We start from the raw sequence: 14,289 nt of genomic DNA, 5'->3' as shown, positions 1-14,289 counted from the left end.
CGGCGGGCGGCGACGTGGCCAGCGACAGCTACAACAACCTCTTCCGCGACGTCGAGGGGCTGCGGCGCCTGGGGGTCTCCCACTACCGCTTCTCACTGGCCTGGGCCCGGCTGCTGCCCAACGGCACGGCGCCCCTCACCCCCGCCGGGCTGGCCCACTACCACCGGCTGCTGGGCCGCCTGCGGGAACTGGGCATCGAGCCCGTCGTCACCCTCTACCACTGGGACCTGCCGCAGGGCCTGCAGGACGCCTTCGGCGGCTGGGCCAGCCCCGTCCTGCCCCAGCTCTTCCGCGACTACGCCGAGCTCTGCTTCCGGCATTTCGGCGGGCAGGTGCGCTACTGGCTGACCATGGACAATCCCTACGTGGTGGCCTGGCACGGCTATGGCACGGGGCGGCTGCCACCCGGCGTGCGGGGCGGCCCACGCCTCGGCCACCCGGGGGGCCACCCCATGCTCCAGGTAAATGGCGGGTGGTGGGAAGGGGCCCTGGTGGCTCCTCAGCCCCTGCGTTGTGCCAAGGGGAAGGGTGCGGAGGCTGCCCTCAGCCCACCACGTTGGTGGACCTGTTGCCTGGTCGGCCGCTGGAGTGGAAACTGAATCAACGTGCCCGATGGAGTGTGGGCAGTCGATTTATGGGTTTAAGCCGGCGAGGCTTATAGGTGGGCGGCAGGAACTTTGCGGTCATTTTGAGTTAGGGAAAACACACCGAATTAAAGCGTTTTCTGTATTCTGCAGAAATGTTCAGTCCTGCCGCCAGCACTTGTGAATTCACGTCTGGGTGGGTGAGTGGATGCATTCAGCTGTGCCAGTCCAGCACTGGCTTACTAAGGTTACTGTGGAAATGCTCAATATGGCTGTAAAAAGAGTTAACGCATTTGATAAAAAAATCTTACTGAGTTAGTGAAGATGGTAGTGGTGGCCAAAATGTCATACTGAGAGATTTTCTTGATAGAGTATGTTTTTTTTTGGAGTGTGAACACTTTTTGGGAAAAAAGACCCTCTGTTCCCCAGCATGTCTAGTAAGCGACATAAGTACTTTGCTATCCGTAATTTTTATGCAGTGTATCTATATATGGTGTAATTGTAATGTTTGCTGGAAGCAAACATTGTGGATTCTCAGGGAGAATTAGGCAAAAGTGTGTACAAATCATTTCAGTGACAGGGGAAAGGATTCAGCCTGACTGGAATGGTGCGGCTGTTAAGGCATGATCTATTGTACCTTAATACACGTTCACAAACTCTGCTAATGTCCATCCGCTCAGCGTACACTTGGCGGCAGGAGTTATATCCTAATGAGTATCATATATGAGATGTGAACACTGAGAAAACATCCGATGCATGCTTTAGTCAACTTTTTGCCACTTTCCTGCGTTACTTTTGCATTGTTTAGTGCTACAAATAAGTCAAGAGAAAATATAGGTGGGGAAAATGTGGGTAAAATTTCAGATTAAATTCCTGGTCCTGAAACCTTTGAACTGTTCATTTAGTACCTTGGGGCGTACTTGACCATGTTTCACACTGTGGTTGTACAGTTCACTGAACTAAGTGAGTCCGTTCATGAGTAAAGTTACTCCTAAACTTCAGCACTTGCAGGATTAGCCCCAAATTTTGCAGCGAGACTTCATCACCTATCAATGATTGTGACGCTTTTCATACAGTCACTGAAGAGTTGGTGATGAGTTGTTTGCTATACTTCGCATAGTTATTCTGAAGGCAGTGGGGCTGTGCACAAGGGGATGGGCTGCCGCCTTCGTGCCAGGGGCACGGAACGTAGAGAGCAGAAGCCATAGTTATTCTGAGGGCAGTGGGGCTGTGCACAAGGGGATGGGCTGCCGCCTTCGTGCCAGGGGCACGGAACGTAGGGAGCAGAAGGTCCATTTCTCTATCTTCCTACAGATAACATGCAAAAGAAGTCATTAAAGCTGCAAATTTGAGTGCTCAGGTTGTCAGACCGTGGAATCCTTCAACTCCAAGGGTCATAGGCTCACTGAGGTGGAGTTTTAATGTTGTCTGTCACTTTATTTTTTTTCTAAGGCCCCTCCTTTGCTGTGCAAAATGGGCAGTTAATGAGTCAGTTCATGTTCTGTGTGGTTCTCCCCGCCGCCCTTTGTTGAATTTGTTGCTTCAGACCTGAATTAATACAGGGCTCTGAGAACAGACAGTAAAGATGTTTGTCTTTTGTCCCTGGCTTTTACATAGTGCTGTCTGTCTTGAGTATTTATATCCCACATCACCATAGTATCCGAGTCCCTCATAATCTCAACTATATACTTGTTCTCATAAAAGCCTTTTGGATAAGGAAGGTGCTTTTCTATTTAACAAATGAGAAACCGAGGCATAGACTTGCCTATGCCATGTAAAAAGTATAATTAAACCAGGAAAGTCTACCAATACTTGGTTTAGTGACAGAACCTCAGGATTAGCTTTGTTCTAGTGACTGTCATTCAGAGTTTTCACAGTTCGTGGACATTTCTTTTTACACAACAGTGTAAGGCAGCAAGGTTTCATTTTTTCCACATTTCATGAATGAGGAACTGAAACACAGATGCAATTAAGACCCAAAGTGTCCACTGATTGTTGGTAGCCTTTTCCTGGCATGTGATCTTTTCAGAATATTGGTCAGTTATATTATACTTTCAGCTCTTCTACAAGTCAGATCCCAAAATATCAAATCACCTACAGAGAAAATAAGGGACGTGCAGTTTATGCAGGAGAGCTACCATCCCTGACTCCTCCAGGTAGAAGTCTTTAGTAGAGGCAGAGAGAGAGCCTGACTCTTCAGGACAGAGAAGTGAACAGCTTTAACACTGAGATCCTCCTTTTCCTTCCTACATCTCCGTAGCTTATTGATATTAGACCTTTCAACTTGTGTAAGCAATGAAGTAGGAAGCTACAGAGTACGGCTTCTTTGACTACACAGCCTGATATCCATAGAGAAAGTGTATGTAATCGTGTAATGAAAGATTAAGTTATATCGCATATGGTAAGGAGTGAATTACATTTCCATGTGCAAATTAAATTCTTCTCTTACATAATTCTTGAGTGATTGACTTTGCAACTTGAGTAATGTTTTTTAATGTGTGTCTGTGGGTTGCATATAATTTTGTAGGTGAGTTTGGTCAGGTGTCCTAGAAGCACATGCAGCCTTGATTTGGATCAGAAGGTTGTACGGTAGTACTGCTTCACCACATATCCTGGAGGATGTGTGCAGCACCAGACAGTGCTGCCGGGAGATACAGTCCTCACAGCCCCACCAGAAAAGATGTGGTTGTGTCGTCCCACACAAAACCCCCCTTTCAGCTGCCTAACGTTTTGCTGCTTATGTCTTACATCATTACCCAAAAGGTCTGGTCCCAGGTTTCTTCCTAATCCTTTTTCCTTCTCTGTGGCATTTGTGTCGCTTTTTTTTTTCCAGAGAAATTGAGCTTGCAGAACATGTTTGTTTTTTAAAAGATAAAACGTGTTGTCATAGATGTTTGGTTCTTAGCAAATGAACAGACTAACTCTTAATATGCATGTTTTCTGACTTTTTTTTCCTTATTTACAATATGCAGTTTTAAGCATCTTCTTTCTGCATTTATTCAAACCAAAGACCCTCATAAGTGGAAAGCTTAATAGCTAGTGAAAGCTGATGTCTACTAATTTATTTTACTGGATGTTAATTACATTCCAAGATGAAATAATTTCCTTTAAGTTCTTTAAAATTCAACAGATATGAGTGTGGATTTTGGGCTCTGTCTTTCTGAGTGAGTTATCTATTATCTGAATAAATAATCAAATAAGAGTTTGATTCAATTCAGGTTGTTCAATTCAGGGCTGGTGAAAACAGGGTAATGACATTTGATCTGAATAATGATGTTTAAATTTAGCTTGAATAGATTTCATCCTATTGTACTGAATTTTTTAATTACCTTTCATTTTTCTGAACTTCCACAACTGAGTCATAACAGATGCTAAATGGACAGAGTAAGAGACACTTTTTATAAAGAGCAAAGAAAAATAATGTAAAAAAAACTTGTAAGAAAAAACATTTTATGGATGCATCCTTGGTTCGTTATTGAGGGATGTTGATCAGTATTCAGTGAAAACTTCACCCTTTTATAGTATTTCCACCGACAGTTGTTGCTTTTGACATGTCTAAGGCCTTCAAACCTGGTAAGAAATGGAGGAAGCTGTACGCGTTTATTCACAAATTAAATTGAATGGATCAAGTACAGTTCATAGAAGTTGGCATTCTCTCAAGTCAACAGCCAGAAAATGTAATCCCAGCAATCTGTCATGTATATGATGCATCTCTTTCTCCAGATAGGAGTTGAGAGGGGTCATTGTATTATGTTCTGGTTTTTGCAAATGCATTTTTTCATTACTGGTTCACAGTATATTGTCTGAGTTAAACATACTTGGATTTACTCAATATAAACAGCATTTGCAGAAACAGAAGAACACGTTGTTTCCCTGAAGAAGTGAGTGAATTGCTGCCTGGAAACCAGTCACATAGCAACAGACTGATTTCTATTCCAAAACTCTTTCCAAAACAAAAGGTAAGTACTCTTTTGTTGACCTTCAGTGCTAAACCTAATAAAGTATCAGTAATTGCAGCATAAGAGAATGGTCTTTTCTCGGTGCATATTGTTTCTTTCAAAATTGGGACAGCCTTCAAACTTTCACTCCGTGCAAATGGAGTGATTCTGGATTTTCCTGAAAGTAACACGGCTCATCGTAGTTGTGAAGACCTACAGAATTTTTAGAAAAAAGAAGGAATAATTCTAAGTAATAGTATTCTTTTTTTCCTATTCTTGCTTTCTTAAGACTTAATTCAAAGAACAACAAAGAAGAAATTGGTTCTGTTTCTGGTTTTGAGTATCCGTTGGGTAGGATATATTTGCAAAGAATTGATTGCAGTAGTGATTATTCTAATCACTAATCATTTGAATCAGGTATTTTTCAAATGTCAGAGATGACAAACAAGTGCAGTCAAACCATAGAGCAAGTTCAGATCTGATGCTGCAGTTTTCCATGCCAGTAGCTACAGACAGTTATACTATGTTCATAAATTATATTAAAATCTATAGCGTACCTTTCTCAAGCTTTAATCATCAAAAGAAAAAAATAAACTGAGTTTCATTTTAAGGTGATAACAACAAAGAAGAAATTGGTTCTGTTTCTGGTTTTGAGTATCCGTTGGGTAGGATATATTTGCAAAGAATTGATTGCAGTAGTGATTATTCTAATCACTAATCATTTGAATCAGGTATTTTTCAAATGTCAGAGATGACAAACAAGTGCAGTCAAACCATAGAGCAAGTTCAGATCTGATGCTGCAGTTTTCCATGCCAGTAGCTACAGACAGTTATACTATGTTCATAAATTATATTAAAATCTATAGCGTACCTTTCTCAAGCTTTAATCATCAAAAGAAAAAAATAAACTGAGTTTCATTTTAAAAGGTGATAAACAGAGGAGTTCGGGTTTCAAGGATGCTGATTTTATTAAAATTAGCTCCAAAGATAGAATATGTAACTTTTCCCTTGCCATTTCCACCTGATCGCATACACATTTGCAAAAGGAATGTCATTTTCAAATATTCCGCTGTAACAAAAAAGCAGTATGTTATCTTTACGGAGTACTTTGATGTTTAATTATAGAAATATCAGCGCTACGTGGAGAATAAGGTGTTATCATGGAAAAGTAAGAGTGGACCTCCCTCAAGTGTAGGGGTTCTATAACTTGAAAAGCTTTTTAGAAATTATAGGAAATCTGATTAAAACTCAACAGACAGGACCTGGAAATGCTACACTGGTGACTGAAGTGGGATGGAAGCAGAATTTGTGTTCTCTGTGTGGAAGAGCACCAGGTGAAGCCCATAGGTACGTTAAGTCCCACCTCAGCTCTTTTGCTGTTCGTTGCAAGGATGAGGATTTGTTGAGGGCTGTTGTTCATTATGAGAATTTCAGTGCTTAGTAGTTGTGGTTTTTATAGCTGCGAATCTCTGTATTTAATTCTATAGGCAGCCCCAAATCTGTGTTTTCATATCTCATTTTAAGTGCCACGTGCCTGATTTTTAATTGTTGCAGTAGCTGCTGCTGGAGGTACCTAGGTGATATTCCTGGTTCCTATCCAAGGTAATGTGGTATGCTTCCTTTTTAAATAGCATGCTTTTCATTTAAGATCGAAGTTTTTGTTTAACATGTTGGGCAGGGCTCTGCTCAGTGCCAGAAAGATAATGACTACTGATTAAGCAGTTTGATACAGATAAAGGCATTTAGATAGGCAACATAAAATTCACATCTCATAAAGCCTCACTGGGTACATAAGTGTAAAGCTGTCTGCTCCTTGATAGTCTCATTTCGCATTAATAAAACCTCATAGAGTATGAGACGTTCTTGGTTCTTCTTCGTCAACCTCCTTCCTCAAGCAGAAGAGAGCCTGTATTTGTTACAGTTTCCGGGCATCCAAAATGAAGTGTGTGGAAGGACTCGTGTTACCGTGCATTCCTTTGTATGACAAACTTTTCCAGTTTCCATTTCATCTTGCTTCTATGGAAGGTTTTCAGTACTTAAGGTAGTTGATGGGCATAATTCCTACCCGTACTTAAGGATATTGTTGGGATCTGGAAAATACAGCTTTTCTTCAATTTTTGCAGAGTGAAGTGCATATTTTAATTTGAGATAGTTCACCATTTTTTAGTCCCTGCCTTTCCCTTTTGTCTGAAGGCAAGGAGCTCTTAGAGCTGTTCCCATGATAGGTCAAGTAGAAGCCTCTATTCAGCAACCATCAGCAGGTGAAAGTGCAGAGACAGTCTTTTCTGTTGAAAGTGTCGTCAGGAAGAAATGCTCTGTGATGTAAGAGAAAGTTGCTTCACTCATCACATGCCCTCCTTCTAGAAGGTGAAATTCTGATCTCTCTTGCTTTGGTAGAAATTAAATCAGAATGGGACTCCAGCAGTTTCTTGGGCAATTACCTTAGCTTCGTTCCTCACAATTATTAACTCTTTCTTTGAGTAACAGCATCTCCTTCTCAGTCTACTCTGGGGAATAAAACATTTTTTCCCTATCTTCCAGTATTTCTTCAACTAGACAGAAGCGGTGAATACGTCTATACAGCTGGTAGTACCGTTGGCAAGCAGCGACCATTAGGACAGTGACTAGAGAGCAGTGCAAGCTGTGGGCATTTGGAGACGTTGCATTTTAACTATTTTTGGTGACTATGATGCATGTCCTTCTTACATTGGGAGGAGCCGGAAAGAACAAACAGCCACGTGCATGTAGATGCTCTGTAGTTAGCTTAGCTCCAGTTTGTGGTGTCTTGTGGTTTACAGTTTGTAGTTGGCAGAGTTTGAGGGCTGTTTGCTAATCCTTGCAACTGAGTGTGTGATTTGTGTGTTTGGTTGTTGCTGATTAACAGTTCAACGGCTGAACTTAATCTGAAGGTGCAAGGCTGATCTTGGCAAAGTTTTAAAGAAGCCAGGCAATCAAAGGAGCCTGCTTGTAGAGACTTGTAAGTAAAGAAATGTACACAAGGAGATTTTCTTCTTCCTTTCCATGATGGTAAAAATAAAGAAGAAGGAATGATGAAGAAGTGCTTCTGAAGAAGTAAGGGAGGTGACCTCCGTATACAATGATGACAGGTTGTAGAAATTATAGGGTGTGTGTTATTTATTTTAAGTACTAAATAAAAACTACTCATGCTTGAATATTTGCCTGCCAAAGCTTATAGAAGAGCGTCTCAGGTAAAACTTTAAATGCTGATTTTACATTAAATCTGAGAATATGGTGGAACAGAAAAGGTTGTAGAAAGCATCTCAGGATGTTTAGGAAATTCCTGAAATGAAGACTGGACAGATTTCTGAGGGAGAAAGTGACCCATGGAATATGACCATGAATAAAACACAGAAGAAGAGACTGGCTTCTGGAAGAAGAACTGAATTACAGCACTTGAGAGAAAATGTGCCAGCGGAAAGAGAAGGTTGTGAGTTGTCGAGAAGGAAGAGTAACTAACTAAGCACAAGAGGAGAAAGATACTGGCCATAGCAAGGGCTTGGAGCCTTCGGTAAAATGGGATGAGTAGGAGACAAATGATACCAAGGAAGGGGAAGAATTAGATTCGTACTAATGCTCTCTGTAAATGCTCCTGGGCATAAATATCAATTACAGGAAGAAAATTTACAGTTAAGGACAATATGCACACACACAAAAAAGGATAAAAGTTCAATATCAATAAAATTAGATTGGCTATGAGCAGTCATCGATAGCCCTTGGAGGAATGAGTTTCTGGCATGGCCTTTCAGTGTTAATGGTAGGAACAAAAATCTTATTTTAAGACAGCTAGAGCAGTTTGAGAAAAGAGGCTCTCGATGCATTTGGTGGCAATGGAGGTGGCAGGACTTGCAAACCTGTATTCTTCCTCTTTGCTTGCAAATTCATATCAGAATGATACATGGCATAATTTAAACTCTGAGAACATAATTCAATGGAAAAAAAATGACATGCAATCTATGTTAACAGTAAACAGTTTGTTTAGGATATTAGTGATAGCAACTTCTGGCTTATTGTGACACTACTCTGAGAGCACAAAACACTAATAAAAACCCTGGCTTGTGAAGTTTGTAGTATACGCCCCTGGAAATTTGGCAGGAAGGGTCCTTGCGCATTGGAGTAAGACAAAGCAATTTAAGAATCTCTGGATCTGGCCACATTGAAGCACATCTGTATTGCTTCATTTTTATGTATGTTTAGTCTGGGAAGAAAGTAGCGTTCTGTGTTATGGAGAACTGCAACAGTTTAAAGTTTAGCTTTGTTTTGATTCTGAAGAAAACCCCATATTCTAAATTGTCCCAGTTACTGAAATCTTTACAGATGCTGTTTACAACAGCTGGTGTAGGAACCAAGGGACTGGGTCCACGGGTGGTTCCAGTGCCACCAGGCAGCCGGGGCTCTGTGACTTCTGCATGACAGGAAGCACAGGGGCTTTTGCACGTCTCGGGATCCGGCCAGCCTGGGAGGCTGAAAGGCCGGGGAGTGCTGCGAGACACCCTGAGACGTGCTGTTCAGCTAGAGGGTGAGCTGACAGGGAGCCACGCGCATTTCCAGTGGACTGTCACTTTGGTCTGCACATGATAATTTTGATACTTGCACTTTAGGTCTCATGATAACAGTTGAGCTTTGACTTCTGTTTTGGTCGGCTTAGCACATCTCTAAAGACAGCTGAATGGTTTAAAATTGGCCAGGAGAGATTATACTATAGAAATGCCTTGTTATTTTGTGAGTCCAAAAGTCAACCCAGGAATCCTTTTGTAGGTTAATCAGTTTAATGCCCTTACTAAAGGCTAGAAAATGTTGGCACCACTGGGATTATATTTTACAAGCTATTTGCTTTACAGTTGGGAAGATAGTAGCATCTGTTTGTTTTGATTCTGCTTCTAGAAAAGACGTCAAATGGTTGGGTGGGGAGGGGGGATGGACTTGTAGCTGTTGGTCACATGTTCTGGTAAGAGTTCACTGTGATTTTCCAATGCCTTTTCTCAGTCAGCTTTTTTCTTGTTTTTTGAATATGTAGTAGCTCCACTGGATCAGTTGTTTTTCAAAGCTGAGGGCAAAGTTTACTCTATTTAACTTTCAGCATTTTAAGGAATAATCTCATTTTTGCGGCAGGCACGGAACTGTTGAACATAGTTTTTGATTAATTATTCTAATTATGGTTCCTTAACTGAAATATATATAGAAATGGTAGAATTATGCAGCATTTATTTTCATTTGAGAAAGTAGGTTGGGAATATTTTGTATTGTCAGGCTGAGTGATTATTTTTTGTTTTGTATTTTGTAAGTAATAACCTTTTGCTTCAAAATCAATTCAATAATTCCGACCTCGGGTTTGAAATGAAAGTTCAAGTGGCTTTTGACTGTACAGTAATGACGTTTTTTGTAATACACTTATTTAATTCTTCATTTCTTTTCCTGTCATAGTACAATGCTAACTTGGGTACAGGCCGTGTTTGGAGAGAGAAGGGCCATCACGACAGAATGGCCATCACCAGTTATGTATTCCATCAGGAGGCAAAATCCAGGCCAGAAAGAGTCGTAGCAAAACATGAGGTGATAGGAAAGAGGAGTATTAGGAAAACAGACAATGCACAAGGAGCTGGTGAAATGTGGGGGTGACTGGCGGTGAGTGGGAATGCAGAAGCTGGGTTTATGAGACAATGATGCATTTTTGTGTGCCTATTTAACATTGAAAATTAAACTTGACGTGAAATGAGACGGCCTGGATGCCACCAAAGGTGAGTTGTTCTCTGGTTCATTTTTATTTATAAATGTCATATGAATTTTTTTGAGGAAGCTGACTAGTGATTTAATGAAATCATAAACCAAGCTTCACAGTGATGGAGCCTAATTCCAACAGTCTGTCTTGGCTTATGGTGTCCACTTGCTGTCCCCACATTGTCACCAGCACTGGGAGTGGGGGACACAGTGAACAGCCTGCAAAAGAAAGGAGGGATGCTATGTTGAGGCTGGGTTTCTCAAAGGAGCTTAAGGAAAATAAGTGAGAATTGAATTTTGCTTAAGCTTTTTTGAGAATCCTATCACTTTCAAGCAGTTAAGTAAATGAGCAAGTTGAACAGATGTATTCCTCTTAACTTGAAGAAAATGTGATTTCCCATATTCAAGTAGCACCTCTGCTGTGTGAAGTGTAAGACCTTGGAAATGCACTGAAGGAGCTCTTGAACTCAGTTTGTCATCCTACTTCCCCTCTCAGCTGTGAACATGCCTCTTGTTTTGAATGAGAAGGGAATATTGGGATATACCAAGCAGGACAAAGAACAGAGCTGGGGAAACATGATTCAGCTGCAGTTTTGCATCTTAATAATATGCTTGGTAGAATCAAAAATCCCTCTTTTTCTTCTTCATAGTCAGCTGTGATTACTACATCCCCATCATGTCAGCTAGCCTTTTCTCTGATTCCTAATACCTCCTGTTTTCACAAAGTAATATAATATAATTAGAGCAAGTCAGAAAGATCTAAAACCTGTGAAACTGGAATTTGCTGATTCATTGAAATTAAGATATTTGAGAGAGGGACTTCAGTTTCCCATAAAAAGTTGAGAACTAGGGGAAATAAAAATCAGTCGGTTTATTTTTACTTTGCCATGGAAATTCTTGGTTTTCCATTTAGATGTGATACTGAAAAATTTCATTTTGATACAGTGAGTCAGTCATTTCACACACTGCCTTCTCTATTCTTTCATTGGATGAGTGCCCACTGCTTCAAATTGGGTCAGTTTACCCTTGTGAAATTGCTATGTAACCTGCTGCAATATGACTGACTTCTTGAAGCTGCAGATTGGTGCCTTTTATTCTTTGATGAAAGAAATGAAAAAGGTCTTAGAGCTGTCAGGACAGAATTCTTGCACCGTAGCGGTTACTCTATGTCTCATATTTGTAGCTGGGCTGCTTGTGCCACTTTTGTGTGAAACTGTAATTATTCAGTGATTTATCCTGCTCCTCTTTCCTATTTCTGGTAAAAAGAAAAGTGGTACTTGAAGGAGGCAGTTGCTTAAAAGGGGGGAAAATTCTAATAAAAGCAGCATCAAATTGGCACAGTCATTCTGAGTCCGGATGTTAGAAGCAGCAAACTGTAGCACAGGGCAGCTCAGAAACAGCCTTTTTCCATAGCCCAGCTTAGGGTAATGAATAGAGACCACTTTAAAATTGGTTGGTGGTGAAACGGTTATAGAAACAGCATTGTATCGCTAAGCCGTGCAAGGCGAGAACCCTAAACTACACCAGTCAGATCCCACTTTACCCAGGTTGGACTCTTCTGGACAGAAATGTTTCCTGTGTAACTGGTAATTTGGAATAGGTTTGTAGAAACCAGAGGGGATGAGCGTAGGTATGGATGAGATACTGATGCTGGCCTGTGGGATCTGGTTTTGCGGGCTCTGGACTGGTGGTCAGGAAGGAATTTATATTGTCAAGGAACAGTGATGTTTCTTGTTGGGCCTCTTCTCCCTCTCTCTGTGCCATGGAAGGTGGCAAGGTTCCCAGGATCATTAGGGCATTTTACCTAAATAATTTGCCTTCTGTGGCAAGGGTTTAGGATTGTGATGATATCTTTGTTCTTTCCTGTTTTATTCCTGTGGCCCATTGTGATGTTTGGAGCTTTGGGTGTTTTTTCTTGCGTTAAAGGTCTCGGGATTTGTTGTGTGGCTCACAATGCCACGAACATGGAAAAGAGGGGACATATAGTGGATATTATTGTGTAGCGTTTGGGGCTAAAAGCTTGCTACACTATTGGAGGCAACTAAACCTGATAATCCATGACTCTCCTTTCCATTTTTTGCTGAAGGACTGTTCATTTTGTGGGAGTGCTCCTGGGGAATATTTTTTAGGAATGAGGTGAGTATGGAAAAGTGAACTACAAAGAGAGAAAGGAACTGGAAAGGGTCAAACATACATTGGAGCAGCATGTTCCCAATGTGGGAAAGGACCTGGAGGGTCTGGAAGCAGACTTGTGGGGCACTAGCATTTTGTAGACCCAAGACCACATAGAAATGCCTGAGCTATTTATACATGTAAGGGAAAAAGTTATAGTGGGAGGTATACAGAGACAAGGGAGTCAATTGCTATGTCAAATCCATGGAATAATTTACCAAACTAAACAGTTAACTATCAGAGAACAAGGCTTCCTGTGACACGAACATTGACGTTGGGTATAAGATAGAAACACTAGCAATGACAATTGCCCAAAAAGTTGCCAGACAGACTCAGCTTTTTTGTTACATCACTAGTTGCATAATAAAGCAATTCCAGATTTTTGAGTGGCTGGTGCAAGCAGCTGAAGATTTTTCTCTGAAGCACCTTATTCTGGAACTGCTTCAATGATAATGAGATGGGTGCGACAGCCTGACCCATTGCAGTGATTGTTATGTTCTACTATTATTCTTCTGCAAGTGTAAGAAAATATTACTTTCTTAGTTCCCACATTATGTTTCTGGTAAGATTAATTATTGACCCCAACGCTGAATAATTCACTATTGTTTTGTGCAGTAACTATGCATACATTTAGGAAGCACCAGCCCAAAGCCTCAGTTTTGTGTCTCAAAATCTTTAAAGGCTAGAGTATGTCCAGAAGACAGACAGGCAGTAGGTGTCATTCTGGAGTGTGTCCAATGAAACCACTGCAGTTCTGCACTGGTGGAATGACACTGCCGATGTAAATGCTGACAAACAATGTAGATTATTGGAACTGTAGCATAATGTGGTAGTTTGGATACAGATAAATACCTTTTCTAGCTGAAAAAAATTGTCTTTGTTTTGCTGGCTGTGAAATGGATGGGTCAGCTGAAGAGTAGTCTGGGAGATACGCAAGTAATTTTTTTATCAGCTTGTCTCCTCCAGATTGAGGACAAAGGAGAGCATGCAAGGAAAACCAGTGTGCCTAATCGAGGGTGGACACAGCTGATATAGAAGCGGTCTGTTTGAGTGTCAGTCAGCCACCAGTTCTCAAGCTCCACTTCATGGTGCTAATAGGAGAGTCGGATGGGGATTACAGTTTGCAGAGTCCCCACATTCCCCTTTGTGTGTAGCATGAAAATAACTCATTGGTATTGGCACTGGGTACAACTGGGACAGTCTTCAGCCTGCAAAGATTATCAATAACAAATTATATTTATCCAACAGCTGAAAAAACAATGTTCAACTACCCAGGGTTCATATCCACCCTGAGTTACAGCTGTCAGCAGCAGGGTGTTTTGCTGGTTTGAGTGAGGCTGTAGCATGGAAAGTTGCTCCTGCCCCGCAGTTTAGCAGTGTGATTGTGCTGTCTTCCAGGCAGTGTATGCGTCAACTCTGAGACACAGTTTGGCATCTGCTTGGCCTTTCAAAAGTTGGCTTTTCAATAACAGTTATAAAATGTGGTCTAGTGTAAAGATATTTCTCTTAAAGTGGTTTGGCAGCATTCCCAGTGATCCCAGAGGGAAGAGCAGCTAGGGCTTGTTTTCCAGCTCTGAGCCAGCTGTCCACTGGGCTGACCAGGGGTGTAGCTGTTTGTCCTTTGGCTCTGCACCGCAACTAGCGAGTGAAGACATGGACTAAGCTGTCCTTGGCTGCCTGCCAGCCTTTGGCATAGAGCCACATAATTTGAAGTGGTGGACCAGGAGCTCAAGAGTCATACAACAGTGTTGTATCAGGGCTGGTGATGGCTGGATGAAGATGGAGGAATGCAATATTGTCATGGTTTAACCTCAGTCGGCAACTGAGCACCACACAGCCACTCGCTCCCTCCCACCCCC

The 14,289-nt window shown here is 41.5% G+C and overlaps 1 protein-coding gene across 1 annotated transcript in view; it reads left to right on the top strand.

Moving 5' to 3' along the window:
* Positions 1–5: 5 nt before the first annotated feature.
* Positions 6–14,289, top strand: part of KL (klotho) — a gene marked incomplete at its 5' end in the record, with an annotated part of 52,003 nt that continues 37,719 nt past the window's right edge. Inside the window, one exon of the mRNA XM_009290270.1 lies at positions 6–461. Within this exon, the coding sequence (XP_009288545.1) occupies positions 6–461 (456 nt within the window). The remainder of the gene's footprint in view (positions 462–14,289) is intronic.

The sequence above is a fragment of the Aptenodytes forsteri genome, unplaced genomic scaffold (genome assembly GCF_000699145.1).
Source record: "Aptenodytes forsteri isolate BGI_AS27 unplaced genomic scaffold, ASM69914v1 Scaffold155, whole genome shotgun sequence".
Lineage (NCBI taxonomy): Eukaryota > Metazoa > Chordata > Aves > Sphenisciformes > Spheniscidae > Aptenodytes > Aptenodytes forsteri.
This window is presented reverse-complemented; position numbering and strand designations above follow the sequence as displayed.